At 45.0% G+C, this 16386-nt stretch overlaps 1 protein-coding gene across 1 annotated transcript in view; it reads right to left on the reverse strand.

Moving 5' to 3' along the window:
- The window catches only part of LOC147617044 (monodehydroascorbate reductase, seedling isozyme-like), a 46955-nt gene that overhangs the window by 16820 nt on the left and 13749 nt on the right, over positions 1–16386 (reverse strand). The window contains exons 2-6 of the mRNA XM_086776672.1: positions 9559–9630; positions 8797–8848; positions 8600–8680; positions 698–816; positions 114–333 (exon numbers count right to left, since the gene is read on the reverse strand). Of these exons, the coding sequence (XP_086632798.1) occupies positions 114–333; positions 698–816; positions 8600–8680; positions 8797–8848; positions 9559–9630 (544 nt within the window). The remainder of the gene's footprint in view (positions 1–113; positions 334–697; positions 817–8599; positions 8681–8796; positions 8849–9558; positions 9631–16386) is intronic.

The following is a 16386-nucleotide window of genomic DNA, read 5'->3' on the forward strand; positions in this document are numbered from 1 at the left end:
GAAAGATTCAAAATAAAGCCATTGGCAACTAGTGTATAGTTTTCAACTCCTAACAACTGCAAATTTGTCCTTGCCAAACCGAAAAGCAATGGATTGTTTGGGAAAACGCTTACTGCACCATGGCTCTGGATAGACCATAGTAACATTCAACTTATTAATGATCAAATCTGCAGCAAGTTCCAACCCTATGTAGCCCCCACCAACAATGACAGCCTTCCCTCCTGGTTTTGCACGAATAGCCTCAACAAGAGCATCTGCATCATTGATTTCTCTCAGGTAATATATACCCTTGGCATCAGCTCCTTGGACACCAAAATCAGATAGCTTGATGAACTGCAAGGATCAAAAATGACCACTGGTTAACAAAGGGATGTGAGGAAGTGTTTCAGTGAAGAGAACACAACCCAAACCAATTCTCAAATGAAGAGTAGCCTCTCTTTTTTCACCACAAAAACGCCATGTATATTCTTTCAACTGGTACAGCCTACTGATGGAAGAGGCAAGAAACACAAAAAGAAATCCAAAGCACCACCATGCTTAACAATACAAGACACACATATGTAGGTATGATGTATATAATGGAGAAAGCCCAGCTAAAACAAGTACTGAAACTCATTGAGACAATATTGGCCTGTACTGACTAAGAAAACATAAGCACAAATGTGATCTATAATATTTTTTAGAAGGTAGACCTTACCGTTGCTCCAGTAGCAATGATCAAAGAGCCATATTTGAAGATGGCTCCGGAAGCACTTGCAAGAATTTTCTTGGCAAGGTCCACCTTCACTATTTCTGTGCTTAGAATCAGCTCAATACCTGAGGCACCAAACATTGTATGGTTAACTAGACATTCAAAGGTCAAAACAAAGCAAGAGAAAACAGCAATCTAAGCGTAAAGAAGCTTTGCAACATGCGTAGAAAATTGTTGTGTACTATGTCAGTCCATTATAAACCGGGCATTCATGACATCATAATTATACTTTCAAGAAAGTAAGCTCAAAGAAGAAGAGACGATGCGACACTACTATAGCCTAATGAACAAATGGGATATCAGACTGCTGCCCCAATCAACAAAAGGCAATGAGTAAATGTCATTTTCTTATTCACTAGCTTCTTCATTTGAGTAGCCTATGAAACAAAATTTGATGTGGAGACAAGACAGAAACGCACACACAAGACTATGTTAGGATTCAATGCTCCAACGTTACGGCAGACTCCTAAAACTGCTCAATTGGTTCAGAGAGTCAACACATGTCTGGATCACGCTACATAATCTGTGACATAGCGGGAGCCTTCATGCCTTAATCACAGCCCTTACGCACTCTGTAGGAGACTTAATGCAAAACGCATGAGAGGAGAGAGAGACTGATTTTCAGTATATGTATTATGTACATGGAAAAGGTTACATCTACGCTTGGCCATAGGCCTTCCCATAAGGGCTACTAGCTACTTCTACTGACTATACATGATCCAACTCCAAGAGGGAGATAGATGAAATGATGCAAAAGAGGCTATATATATATATATGATGATTTGCTGTTGGTCGGCCAACTTCTATTGCTGTCGGTCTGTATTTAATCCCACGACTGAGTAAAATGTCAAATAAAATGTTATAACTTCACACGTGTGGTCATAACTGCTACCGAGACTGGTCATGAGTTGCTACCAACTGTGCTTAGATGCTGTCAACTCACACATCATTACTGAAATATGTTGTCGATTGGATGCTACATGCCCTAAATGCACCTAAAGCTGCCTAATGAGGAATTTAGATCTGGGATTGGCCATGGCATTACCTTGTGCATGTGACATCCCCTCCTACTGAGCTAGTGGAAGCCTTAGGCTTAATCACGGCCCTTAAGCACTCTGTAGGAACCTCAATGCAAAACGCATAAGAGAAGAGACCGAGATACACTGGTTTTTAGTATATGTATTATGTGGAAAAGGTTACATGTATGCTTGGCCATAGGCCTTTCCAAAAGGGCTACTGACTACTTCTACTAACCATACATGATCCAACTCCCGAGAGACAAATAGATGAAATGTTGCAAAAGAGGCTACTTCTATATATATGATGATTTTGTTGCTGGTTGGCCACCTTCTATTGCTATTGGCCTATATTTAATCCCACGACTAAGTAAAATGTCAAATAAAATGTTATCGCTTCACATGTGTGGTCATAATTGCTACCGATTGGTCATGAGATGCTATCGACTGTGCTTAGATGCTGGTGACTGACACATCATTGCTGAAATATGATGTTGATTGGATGCTACATGCCCTAAATGCACCTAAAGCTGCCTAATAAGGGATTTAGATCTGGGATTAGCCATGGCACTACCTTGTGCACGTGACATCCCCTCCAACTGAGCTTGATGACGGGAATCCAACTTTCTCTGTCTTTGCCTTTGGATGACTATCATCATCCCTTTACTGCTATGGGATTCCAACTTTGTCGTACTTCTTCCCTAGCAACTTAACTGAATCTCATGTTTAGCCTCTAATTCCACTCCATGGCCAAGGAGGGAAGCACTTCAGCCCTTGCGTTTTCAACCTTCATGCAGTTTTCAGCATTCATCCATCACATCGTTTGCTCCAGCCATCAAGCATTCATCCATCACATCGTTTGCTCCAGCCATCAAGGTGAAGGTAAACGCAGCACCGTTCATTCATAGTGCATAATCTCAGCCTAGAACATTCCCAAAGAAGCCCATCTCTCAGCCTCAGTTTGCAGCCTTCCTACATTTCCTTGGAAGAGTGCATTGGCATTGAGATCGCTCATCATTGGTGCTTCTACAGCCGTGTACAGTTCAGCCCAACTCTTGGCCTTTCAAAGGTCTTGTGTTTGGCTTATCTACAGTCCCAAGTCAGTCATGCATTCATTCTCTTCAAAGTAATAAAAGCAAATACTCCTAGCAATAGGAGAGGACCCTTCAATGGGTAATTTGGGACCCAATAAGGTGTACAAATCTATCTCTCTCTCTCATCTCTTAAATTGTGAAGTGATAAAATGAATAGCTAAAGACTTGCGAAACTCAGGATAAAGAAGGCGGTGTGAGACTTTGTGTGACAGGATCCTTCATCTACGCATAATTCCGCTGCATGTTACATTGGTATCAGATTCAGCTTGTAAACACTTCGCTCCGGCACAACCACTAACTTCAGTACCATGTCTACAGAGGAGAGTACACATCAACAGCAAGATGTCTCCCTCGAAGGAGACCATGCTCTTCCACCACCCGCAAATACCATAGCTCTACTCCGAGCACAGAACCAGCTTCTCATGGAACGTCTCCAACTCTTGGAGGCAACAGTATCAAAACCCACTCCACCAGCTACCCCTAACTTCATCTCCCTCTTCTTTCAGATGGAACAAAAAAAGACAAGAGGATGAGGCCAAACAGCGAGAAGAAAAAGCTGAAGTAGAAGCAAGAAAACAACAAGATAAAATAGACAGATGGGACTACGAGGAGGCCCAACGCAGGCTTAAAGAAGACCGGCGTCAGGCTGAACTCGTCGCTCGGGAGCACCAATGAGAGCGAATGTTACTCGAACACCAACGGGAAAAGAAGACCTTGCATCTGAAATTTCAGCACACCCTCTCTTCAGTTTCCCCACCCATAGGTGCCACCACCCAGAATCCCACGACATTAACGACCATCTTCCCAACTTAACCAAATTTCAGTAAGTATGATGGTAAGTGTGATCATTTAGCTGTCAATCAATTTATTCATCAGTTTAATGCATATTTTCCTTTGGCAAAGCTAATAAATCCTCAAGATAGAGTCCATGTAGTGACTCCCCACCTCACGGGTGAGGCAGTCACTTGGTGGTAGCATTGGTCTAGTATCCATACAGACTAGAGCACACGTGTCACAACTTTTCGCTGGGATACTGTTACGACCCTGTGTTTTTCCTCTGGACAACAAGCAGGTGGGACGGGCACGGGCACGGGACGCACAGTGTGGACAGGCATCAATTGAATGTAAAAAGGAAACCCATGTTGGTGGCCAGCCCAAGTGTGAAAAGGGGACAAAAAGGAACTTTAATTTATAAGGCTTAATAACCTTAGATGATTTAAAGGCTTATTATTATATTGAAAAGCATGCGTTTTGTCTATCTTTGCTTTTTAGCGTTTTTAATGAAAAGCGCATAGCCTCTTTATAAAGACCGAAGGATGGCGAGCATGAGGTGGTCGTATGGGAGATAGCCATGTGTCGAAGTCCCAGTGTGGAGGTCGTCGTATGGATCCTCAGAGGATGGCGCTGATGTACTCATGGCTACAGGTGGCGGGTGGTGCTGCTGCGCAAGAGCTAAGCAACTACTGCTGCCGCCGCCACCAGAAGCTACAGCCACCACCAGGTACAGCCGCCGCCACCAGCTACTGCCACCTCCGTCGGGTCCTGCTGCCACCTCCGTCGGGTCCTGCTGCCGGAGGTTTACGTGACGCTGCTGCACGTGGGCGCTACTGCACTTGTGTGTGGTGGTGCTGCCAGGTACTGCTGCCGCTGCCATCAGGTACAGGGCTGCTACTGCTGTTTGGGGACTCTATGAAGGGCATAAGTCTTGCGAGCAGTCCTAGAGTTGGTTTGGTTCATTGATATATGGATTGAACTCTATTTGTGCATGTATTGATACACTTTCCGAGGTATTATTTTTATTCTGGTGCCAGTGGATGAGATGCATGTATGTTGATATGATACATCAAGTACTTTACCATGTTCATGGTGTATCACTGAGTGTGGCCCCTGCGGGATGGCCATGTGCAGAGTGGGTAAAGCATCAAGAGGGACATATGTGGAAAGTACTTAGTGGATGTCCTGTTTAAATGCATTCATATGCTCATGTTGTACCTTCAGTCATGGGTCCTGCGAGATATTCATGGGTGTAAGGCTTGCGAGCAACCCTGAGGCTGTTATTATTTGGAGTAGGTAGAGCATCTTGAGGAGCATATTGTTTGCGAATGCATATATGTGTCATGCATATGTTTGTCATACGTAGAATGATGCATGGTTTTGTTTTTGGCTAACACAGGTTACGTGTTTCCACTTGGTTTTAGACTTTTGCTCCAAGTTTTGAAGGAACAAAGCAAGAGTTGTTTGTCACTTCGATGTGACAGTTTGGCCTTATTTTCCAGGATGATTGTTTCATCACCCAAATGCACTAGAGGGGCATTGCTTTGGTCATATGGGAATCTTTCTTCATTGGATGCTTACTGTGTTATTGAGTGCAATCGAGGACGCTTGCTATTTTTCAAGAGGGGGGTATGTTACGACCCTGTGTTTTTCCTCTGGACAACAAGCAGGTGGGCACGGGCACGGGGACGGGATGCATAGTGTGGACAGGCATCAGTTGAATGTGAAAAGGAAACCCATGTTGGTGGCCAGCCCAAGTGTGAAAAGGGGACAAAAAGGAACTTTAATTTATAAGGCTTAATAACCTTAGATGATTTAAAGGCTTATTATTATATTGAAAAGCATGCGTTTTGTCTATCTTTGCTTTTTAGCGTTTTTAATGAAAAACGCATAGCCTCTTTATAAAGACCGAAGGATGGCAAGCATGAGGTGGTCGTATGGGAGATAGCCGTGTGTGGAAGTCGCAGTGTGGAGGTCGTCGTATGGATCCTCAGAGAATGGCGTTAATGTACTCATGGCTACAGGTGACGGGTGGTGCTGCTGCGCAAGAGCTAAGCAACTACTGCTGCCGCCGCCACCAGAAGCTACAGCCACCATCAGGTACAGCTGCCGCCACCAGCTGCTGCCACCTCCGTCGGGTCCTGTTGCCACCTCCGTCGGGTCCTGGTGCCACCGCAGTTGGGTGCTACTGCTGGAGGTTTACGTGATGCTGCTACACGTGGGCGCTACTGCGCTTGTGTGTGGTGGTGCTACCAGGTACTGCCGCTACCGCCACCAGCTGCTGCGCCGCCATCAAGTACAGGTCTGCTGCCGCCATCAGGTACAGGGCCACCGCCACCAGGTACATCCGCCGCTGTCGGGTACTGCTACTGATGGGCGCTGCTGCGCAAGGAGCTGTTGTTGCTGTGCATGGGCGCTGCTATGCATGGGGTGCTACTGCCGCCACCACCATGTGCTGCTGCTATATATGGAACAGCCGGTAGCAAGGGGCAGCCAAGCGGGCAATCAGCAACGGGGGCCAGGCAGGTGATTAGGTGGCTGAGCATGGACTACTGTCAGCAAAAATCAAACCAGACAGGTTTCAAGTAGAGGCTGCATGTGTGGAAGCAATCAGCGTGGGTCTCTCTCTATCTCTCTCTTGAAGGCGAGTGGAAGGAGGCACCGAGGGGCTAACAACCAAGGGGTCTTTCTCTCTCTCTTCGCAAGCAGGCTTTGATTACGAGATTTGGATACAGAGGATCAAGTTAAGATGCACAGGATGATGTTCTTGGAAGAGATGTGTGTTGCTCTTTGTCTGGAACGTGTATTCAAGGATGGCTTGACACATCCTCTATCTTTCTCTCTCTAAGTTTTTGGCATCGTGATTGATGGTGCACATGTGGATTTATCTGTCATGGAAACAGGACATTGGTCTTTCGAGAAGAAACAGGACTTTGGTATCGAGGATACAGGCCTATGGTTTATGGATACAGGTCTTTGGTTTATCAGATACAGGTCTTTGGTTTCATGTGGAAAGTTGGTCTTTGGATTCATGTGAACATGTTCTAGTTTTCTCGAGGTTACATGCAAGCTGTGACTATAGGAAGGACATATGGTTTGGTACAACCCTACTGCTGTTTGGGAAAGGGTTCGTGGGGATCCATGGTTGAGATGGAGAAGACCTTTTCAAGCAGGGAGGTGTCGTACAGGTGTGCCTTCTCTATAGAATGCTTTGTTGTACTAAGCGAGAGATCTTATTTGGAAAGTCCTGGGTGAAAAGCTAAAAGGGATCCTATTGGTAAAGGATTCCACAAGTTGTACTTTGTACTCATATTTGATCAAGTAAAGAAATACCGCAAGGGGCGCCACTGCGTTTTGGGGCCAATCGGTGTCCTTGTACTATTTGCAGGAGCATTCTAGCTCCCCTGTTTGTTTTCTTTTTTCAGGTTCCCATGGGTGATGAAGTGTTTTGTGTGCGAGTGTTTGTTCCACTGCCCGTCGGATTTTTGAAGGCTGGTTTCAAATACCTTTGTCCATGACCTAAAGACCAGATTTCTCCCTCCTCAGTATTTGACCAACCTGGCAGATGAGTTCTATGGACTAAAACAGAACCGGTCACCCGTGCTTCAGTTTTCCGGTAAGGTTATCACTTTAGTACAACAGTAAGGGTTATCTGAGCAGGCCAAGATGGAAGACTGAGTGTTTGGGCTTGAGTCTGTTGTAGGTGGATGATAGAGTTTTGTAATATGGTGTTTTAGTTGTGATGGATATGTTGTTTGATTGGAATTGGTGAGAAGAATCAATTGTGAGTGACTTTTTGAAGTATGTTGAGTCAAGGGCTGAATCAAGTGGTGTCAGTCGAAAGTCAACAGTATTAGAAGGGGTCAATTGAGTGTAGGATCAGATCAGTTGAAGGTGTAGAAGGGGAGAATCAGTCTTTTTGAGTTGAGAAGTCGTCAGAGGTCTGTCAGAATCAGTCAGACAGTTTTGTGAGCTATAGGGTGTTTAACAGAGTCAACTGACGCCTTTGTCAGTTTAGGGGTTGTAAGGCTAGATTATTGTGGAGTTTAGCGTGTTTAGGGCCTGGTAAGTCTCAAAGAACTCAAGTGTGGAAGGGCCTGAATCAATTGAGCTAGCTCAGTTAGCTCAATCAGCACTGTATCAGACAGGAGTCAGCTCACAGTCAGAAGAGGGGCGCTGACTTGTTCAAAAGGGTTCTGGAGCAAGAGACTTGAAGATTGATGGATCTGGAGGAAAATTTGTGAGTCTGGAGGACAAGAATCTAACAGAGGTCAGCAGCAGTTAGCTGAATCAGATAATGGTCAGCAACAAATCAACTGAGAGTCAGATGGGGTCAGTTTAGGTCAACAGATGATCAGAGGAGGTTAGCTCAAGGTTAGGATTGGAGATCAGGGTTGCTGAGAGTCAGGTATTACCTAAGAGGACGTTTCGGTGAGTTAGCTGATTCAGGTTGAGAGGGTTCAAGTGTCCGACTGAATCAGTAGAGGTTCGAAGGATAACTACAGGGCTGCTGGGTGTCCTATGCTGGATGTTTTCAGTGATTTAGATGCTATAGAGGCATATTCTGTTTGCTCCTCCCAACATTAACATAACTCTCTCTCTCTCTCTCTCTCTCTCTCTACACACATCCAGACGCCCCAGATCTCAAGGCATTCAAATTTAGCATACCACGGAAATACAAAAGATAAGTGTAACAGTTGGTTAGTAAGCACTATATACCAGTATCCATCACTATCAAAGGCAACAGAATCAATCAAACTACACTATGGTGCCTCGTTAAGTGCTAGTTATTAAAACAACCCTCTACTCCACACTCCTTGAGTTTAGATAGCCCAAAGACATTGCATGCAACGAATCTTTCTTAATATATGATAACCCAAGGGAACCACTTTGCAATTCTAGAGGTAGACTCCAGAGCAGCTCAAGTAAAGTAATCACAAACTGCTGCAAATTCTAGAATTAACCTTTCTCTGAGTACCATTCGGGCAGCAGTCTTTCCCCTCCACTACCAACACAGGTGTGGAAACCTGGAAGCCTAGCAGCACCTGCACATACTTACCTATCAGGAGTCATAAGAACAAATGGACATGTGTTTTTTTACTGTTAAAAACAATATGACAAAACAGTATCCCATCCAACATTCCATGCACAGACACTTTACCCTCTGGAAATAGATATGCTTTACTCAAAGCAGGTCTTTCATATGGGGCAACCTGCAAATCAAATAATGCTGTAAGAAACCAAACAGCTATATTCCAAGGAAGGTCAAGTCCCTGATCAAAGAATGAATAGTTTATTAAACTTGACCATTTTAAGAGAGATTGTCATTGCATCATCACCAATCTTCCTACAAAACTGTCATCAAGTTATCAATGGAAAACCTTGACAAGGTAATGCAGTCATAACACTACGAGCGTAACTCTTAAAACTATCTTTCCAGCAAGGTTAAGCTAACTTGGTGATGCATCTGAAGATAAAAGCACAAGCAAACTGGTTGCTGCCTGGACTCTTAACATGACTTCCACCATACATAGCTCACACTACATGATATGTAACCTGTGAATGCATAGCTCGCACTACATGCTATGTGACCCATGAAATGCACAGCTTGCAGTATCTGGTATGTGACTTATGAGTGCACGCAACATTAAATGCTACATGACCTATAACATAAAAATAGTATGATATGTAATCAATGAATGCACTTACAATTACGTGTTACACCATCCAGACTCATGGCCCAAAAGCATATGGACCCAGCTTCCATCTCATGAAAATTGCCAGCATGTGCACATTTCATCACAATTAGAAAAGATCCATGAAAAAGTCCAACAAGACTCCTTGCTTTTTGTCTTGCATTCTTGCACTTAACACAATCCCCATCTAAACTGGGGAGGGGAGTCATTGACACGGTAATACTTACTGCCTCTTTTGAGATAATGGCAAGCTCTCCAGGGAGGAGGCCGAGAGAAGCAAACTCCCTTGCAGCATAACCCTGCCACATAATGAGATCCGAAAGCATGGTAAGAACACAGCATACACCTTTTTCTGATAACTTGAAGGGCAGAAAAGCTTGCAGAGTGAATTAATTTTTTCTTGAAACACCCATCCCTTTCAAAAAAAAAATATTTAAAAAAAAAACTTGCAACATAAAGATTGTGCAAAATGGTAGATCTGTCACATCCACACCTTAATCCGGTGTCACATAGACATAGGTATTCTTTGCAACCACCTTAGAGGCAAACTCAAAAGAAGATTATAGGCAGATGGAGCCATTTTGGCAGCCTAATAAGTATATACCTAGATGAATCCAGGAACATGCCCAAATTCACCTTTCAGGAACGTGCATGTTATATACTCATGGTAGTCAACCCACAAGACTATATAACTATCAACTCCATTATGCATAGTATGGACTAGATACTACGACATCCCCACTAGCGTCATCAGTGCCCAATAGTGGGTGTAGAACTGTGTATCAAGATATGCTCCCAATAGTGGCAGCCTAATAAGTGCCCAGAGGTGCCCAAGACATACATCAATGGTTAGGACAAGTATTGGGTACAATATAAACACATTTTAAGACATTTTTTACGGCCTTTGGGGACTCGAAAAGGGCTAGCCGACCTGAATCCAACTTTCCATCAGATTCCTATAAAAAGAAGGTCATGGGTCATTTGTAGATATTCAAAGATAGAGCTGAGCCAAGACTAGAGGCAAGAAAGCCAAGATTCAGGGCATGCAATCATGACATTGGGAACAACTGAGTACACCGTTTTCCATTAACTCACAGAGGAGGGCAGTAAGCATAAGTTCATGCATAGCAATCAATTCATGCACATCATTCAAGGCATTCAAGGCTCATATCTGATTTGGATCTTTGCCAATCATTGTAAATACTCATTCATTCAGTAATACAATAGGAGTAGGTAAGGTAAAGAGTGTCTTTCTTCTCCTTCTCTCTACTTCTGTGTCATCATGTCACATGCACCCGAGAACATGAAAAGCAATCCGACTGCATGTAGGTGATTTTATATAAGGTGCCTTCGGTCCCTTGCATAAACCATCTCATTCACAATTCAGCAGTGAAACAAAGCAGCCAACATGTATACTTTAAGTGTCTTGACTTGTGCATGTTAGAAGTCATCTCCTGTCTATTTTTATACACCAGGGCCTTTGTTGTGGGTGTGCCCGCCCTTATGAGATGTTTTCTCATTTTTCCCCACTCTCCATATTTTCCCCTTATTTTTTCCCATTTTTCTGTGGCTTGGGAGGCAGCCCTGAGATGGCAGGAGGACCCAGTAGCTGGCCGACTGATGGCACTGGTCCACGACTCCATTTATGTTATGGCCGACTGCTCACAGCTGGCCGACTAGCTGCATATGCTGGTCGTGGAGTTTCAGGACCAGTCGGCTGCCTTTAGCACAGGCCGACTGGGTATATGGGGCCATATAAAATGGCCCCCAGCCCCCCATTCCATTTTGTATCAACTCCGGGATCTTCTTGTGTATATAGAGCAGAGTTACACGACTCTATCTCTCTCTCTCTTGTGCTGTGATTTTCTGCACCGCGTTTTGCTCGTGTTCCCAGATCTGGTCATCATCTCCGCTGCGTATTCTGACATGGTATCAGAGCATAGGCTCTAGATAGTTCTTGGGATTTGTGTGAGCAAGAGGGGGACTGTTTGGGACTGTTCGGGAAGAGGAGAAGCAAGAGGACGGCGGGCTGATTTGCTGGACAGCCACTTGCAAGTGTTAGTTCTTCTTTGTTCCCACCCACCCAACCTTTTCAGAGTACATCCCCGCAATGGCAGATCTGTTTGAGATGGCCGAGAGGCATGTGAAGATCCCGACACTCCCCACGTTCCTGGTGGACCGTCAGTTGGATGGGAGCAACTACGGCATATGGAAGGTTATGATGGAATCTGTTCTGGAGTCTTACAACCTCGCTGATTTCGTCGTTGTTGGTGTTCCACGGCCGGAAGTAGAGGAAGGGGAGTTACTGTCGATCCGAAAGGACCGGGAGGCTCAGACACAGATGTGGGATCGTGTCAACGCCAGGGTCCGTTCGTTTATCTTTCTCAACTGCACACCGCAGGTAATCAATCATGTCAAGCATATGACGCTAGCCAGAGGTATATGGCAGCATTTGGCTTCTCTTTACAACAGGGTATCGCCCATGAAGAGGATTTCCTTGGAAGTATAGATGAGGGTTATGAGCCTTGCAAAGTCGTCGACGATGCGGGAGCATATTAACAAGCTGCAGGCTCTTCAGCAGGAAGTTCTTCAAGCTGGGAAGGAGATATCATCAGAGGACATGGCCATAACGTTGCTGTCACACTTGCCCTCTCAGTACTCAGCATTTTACTCGTCTTTGATTACCAGTGGTAGGCTCAGCACCATCACATGGGAGGAGCTTGTGCCCATGGTCCTCGACCAGGAGGAACGATTCACGAACCCTCCTGAGGGTGGAGGTTCGAAGGCCTTAACTGGCCAACGGTCAAAAGGCCGTAACACGGGCAAAGGGAAGGCTTCGTTAGAGAAGTCTTCTGAGAAGAAGTCCGTTACTGACCGCGAGAAACTAAAGGCAGAGAGGACCTGTAATGATTGTGGCGAGAAAGGCCACTATTAGAGGCAGTGTCCCAAGCGGAAGACCGAGAAGGGTGAAGATTCCTCAGCAGCAATCATGAAGACTCCGGCTTTTGTGCACCTGGAGGTGGTGGACACTATTGTTTCATTTTCTTCAGGCAGGGAGGAGATTGGAGGACTCTCCGCAACGGATACTCGGGAGTGGATTCTAGACAGTGGTGCTTCCAGGCACATGACTCCTTCCCGTTCCGGTTTACAGGATCTCTGCAGGCTTTCTGGTCACATTCTTAAAGGGGATACATCCACTATCCCAGTTCACAGTGAGGGCAAGATGGAGATAGTTCCCGATGGGCAGGGGGGGAAGCATTCCTCCCAGGTGTTGTATGTTCCGTCACTTGGTTTTCATCTGTTGTCAGTGCATCAGGTTTGCAAGACTGGCATACGGGTGGAGTTTGATGAGCATTTTGTTGCTCTCCGGGACAAAGCAACAGGCCAAGTGGTTTGGGAAGGCGGAGTGGAGAATGGAGTTTACAAGCTTTCAGCACTCTCTCTCCCAGGTCCTCAGGTTTGTGATGAGTGGCAGTTTGGTAATGGCCACTTAAGTGTGGATACGCTGCAGGTGTAGGCTTTCCGGGACCAGATGGTGGATAGCTTGCCAATAGATGGTAGCAGTTGGCAGGAACTCTCCAACACTGATGTTGGTAGTTCTTGTGTTTCAGAAGGCCTTGCGTGGTCTTTAGTAGGTTTCCAGGACTTGTTTTTGCACCGTAACAGGTGTTGATCCTCGTGAGCACTATGATGCCTCTTTGACTCAGAAGCACAATGGTTCATTGATCTGGTTGATGGACACCAGATTGGACGGGAGCTTCCTGATGAGGCAGTTTGAGCTCATGGTTGCGGATGACTCTTTGTTGGGAGGCAGGATTGCGTTTCCTGTGGTTTCTGCGGCATGCAAAGAATCATGGACTCTTGTACACAGGAGGGGGATTGTTGGATGGAGTCCGACTCCACGGTTAGAGTGACTCAGTTTGGGGAGGAGATCCGGACACGAGGAGATCTACTTCAAGCCCAGGAGCAGTTTTACGAAGCAATAAGAGGCAGTCATCTTTTGCCTTGTCGAGGACAGAGGCAGAGTACCAGGCTGCTTGTGATGCTGCTTGTGAGGTGGTGAGGATGCAGAGGTTGCATTGCAGGTTTGGGCTTCCACTGGAGGAACCCACAGTCATCCAGAGGCACTTTGTTCGTCAACAGATCGTTGCTGATGACATCTTGCTAGAGTTTTGTTCGACGGAGGACAATACGGTAGCTGATAGGGGGTGTTAGAAGTCATCTCCTATCTATTTTTATACACCAGGGCCTTTGTTGTGGGTGTGCCCGCCCTTATGAGGTGTTTTCTCATTTTTCCCCACTCTCTGTATTTTTCCCCTATTTTTTTTCATTTTTCTGTGGCTTGGGAGGCAGCCCTGAGATGGCAGGAGGACCCAGTAGCTGGCCGACTGATGGCACTGGTCCACGACTCCATTTATGTTATGGCCGACTGGCTGCATATGCTGGTCGTGGAGTTTCAGGACCAGTCGGCTACCTTTAGCACAGGCCGACTGGGTATATGGGGCCATATAAAATGGCCCCCAGTCCCCCATTCCATTTTGTATCAACTCCGAGATCTTCTTGTGTATATAGAGCAGATTTACACGCCTCTATCTCTCTCTCTCTTGTGCTGTGATTTTCTGCACTGCGTTTTGCTCTTGTGTTCCCAGATCTGGTCATCATCTCCGCTGCGTATTCTGACAGTGCATACATCTTTTTCACAATAGCACTTCCTTGTGCTTTAGTCCAAGACAGTAGAGGAAGTCATCTTCAGCATTCAGTCCCGCATCCCCTCTGCAGATCTAGATCTGGGTGTGCATATTGGCTCTTGAAGTGGCTTCTAAGTTGTGTGCAATCCGCTTGATGATTCAGCCGAAGTTTGGTCTACCTTGTCCTATGTACACCTTAATCCAGTGCCACGTATGTTGAGATATCGAGCTCAACTAATGCTACGGCAGACTTTGATGACCCGCTTGGGTGACAATTTCCACACTTATGCCATTGGCATAGTTGGTGAGATTATGGTCGATATGCCGCCAGTGGATGAAAGACTGTGTAACAGCCACTTTGGAGTACTAGAGTTATGGCATAGTTATAACGCCAGCTCATATAGTCGGGTTCACACACTATAGATTGACCATTTTGTATGTTGTTGTAAGAGAGCACTTTCCCTTTATGTCCACTTTGGAGTACTAGAGTTATGGCATAGTTATAGCGCCAGCTCATATAGTCGGGTTCACACTAGACCGACCATTTTGTATGTTGTTGTAAGAGAGTACTTTCCTTTTATGTATGTACTCTTATCTTTTAGTTATATGGTTGTAAAGAAGAGAAGAAGACAAAAGAAAATTCATCCATCCATCTCTCTTGTGTCTTGCACTCTGTCTTGTGTGTGTGTGTGCTTGCTTGCAAGGAACTCAAGCTCTCTCTCTCCCCCACATTCTCTTTATGGTATCAGAGCTCCGATTCGTGTGAGAGCTAAGGAGGCAAGCAAGAGGCAAGAACAAGCAAACAAGGAAGCGGTACACGGGTAAGAGCATCATCATCTCTTTTCCTTCTTGGTTTAGGTACAACACCCCTCGGTAGCTCCGGGAGCTACACATCTCCAATTGAGGAGATGTCTTCGTACGCTTGGAGGTGCCTATGTGGTACGCAATTTCGGACGCATCTTGGTCTCTGTTCTAACACAACAAGGTATTTTTGACAGTTTTCGAGAGATTCTGGTTGAGAACTATCTCTGGTCAAAATCTGGTTTTTTGCAGTGCAGCAGTACATTTTGGGAGTACAGACAGTGTTTGCACGTGTATTGTTGACATTAGGTGTATGTACATGTACTTTGGTCAGATCTGGTGACCTACACGTCGTACTGAAGTACCGTTGCAGTAGTCACAAAAGATAATGTTGTGTTACAGGTTGCATACAAAAATTGTCTGTTGTAGATTTTTAATTGTTACAAGAAAACATGTTTGACGGAATCAATCACATTGTCAGCAGTGAGAAGCTAGACACGAACAACTTCCATGCCTGGAATTTCAGAATGACCAATTTCCTTATGGGTAAAGGATTTTGGGACTTTCAAAGGAGACAATGAGGAGCCTCCTGAGTTGTCTGAAGAGAATGCTACTCCAGCAGACATAAAGGCATTCAAGGATTAGAACCAGGGTGCAAGGAAAGTCATGTATTGGCTTTCAATTAGTGTCACAGACACGATAATAGGTCACATACAGGATGCCAACACTCCAACAGTTGCATGGCAGAATCTAACACAGATGTTCCAAACCAACACAAAGACAAGGAAATTGCAGCTAAAGCAAGAGCTGCATACTGTGGAAAAGAAAAGCATGTCTATCAATGAGTATGCTTTAAAGATCAAGGGCATTGTTGAATCCCTTGGGTCCATCAATGTATTTGTGGAAGATGATGATTTGGTGAGTGTCTGTTTGAATGGGCAAAGAGTACAACCATTCAAGACCTCCATTGCAGTCAGGGAGAATATTCCCAATTTTCGAGACTTGGTGTCTATGCTGATAATAGAAGAAAAGTCACTAGGTGAGGACTCTTCTTCACAAAGCAAGAACACATCGGAACAAGCTTTTTACTCTACTTCAGGTAGAGGTCGTGGTCAAGACCAAGATGGTGGCCGACAAGGAAATCAGAATTCTGGACAACAGCAGTCCAATGATTTGTAGCAACAGCAATCATACACAGGTGGAAGAGGCCAGTCTAGAGGCAAGGGGAGCCAAAGAGACCGAGGTGGACAAAGAAATCAGAATGCAAATAGCATAGAGTGCTATTATTGTGGCAAACCAGGATACATGGCAAAGGACTGCTATAAAAAGCAGAATGACATTAAAAGTGAAAAGTTGTAACAAGGCAACTATGCATCATCTAGTAAACATGGAGGTGATGACAAAAGTGAGAAGTTGTTTGTGATGCAGCACATGCTCAGTTCCATAACAGGAGATGTGTCAAGATCTCAAGATACATGGTATGTGGATTCTGGTGCCTCTAACCATATGACCAGTCATGTTGATGTCAGAATACACAGCGGAGATGATGACCAAATCTCGGAACAC

Source organism: Cibotium barometz, chromosome 37, assembly GCF_041138505.1.
Source record: "Cibotium barometz isolate CiBa-2024 chromosome 37, ASM4113850v1, whole genome shotgun sequence".
Taxonomy (NCBI): Eukaryota; Viridiplantae; Streptophyta; class Polypodiopsida; order Cyatheales; family Cibotiaceae; genus Cibotium; species Cibotium barometz.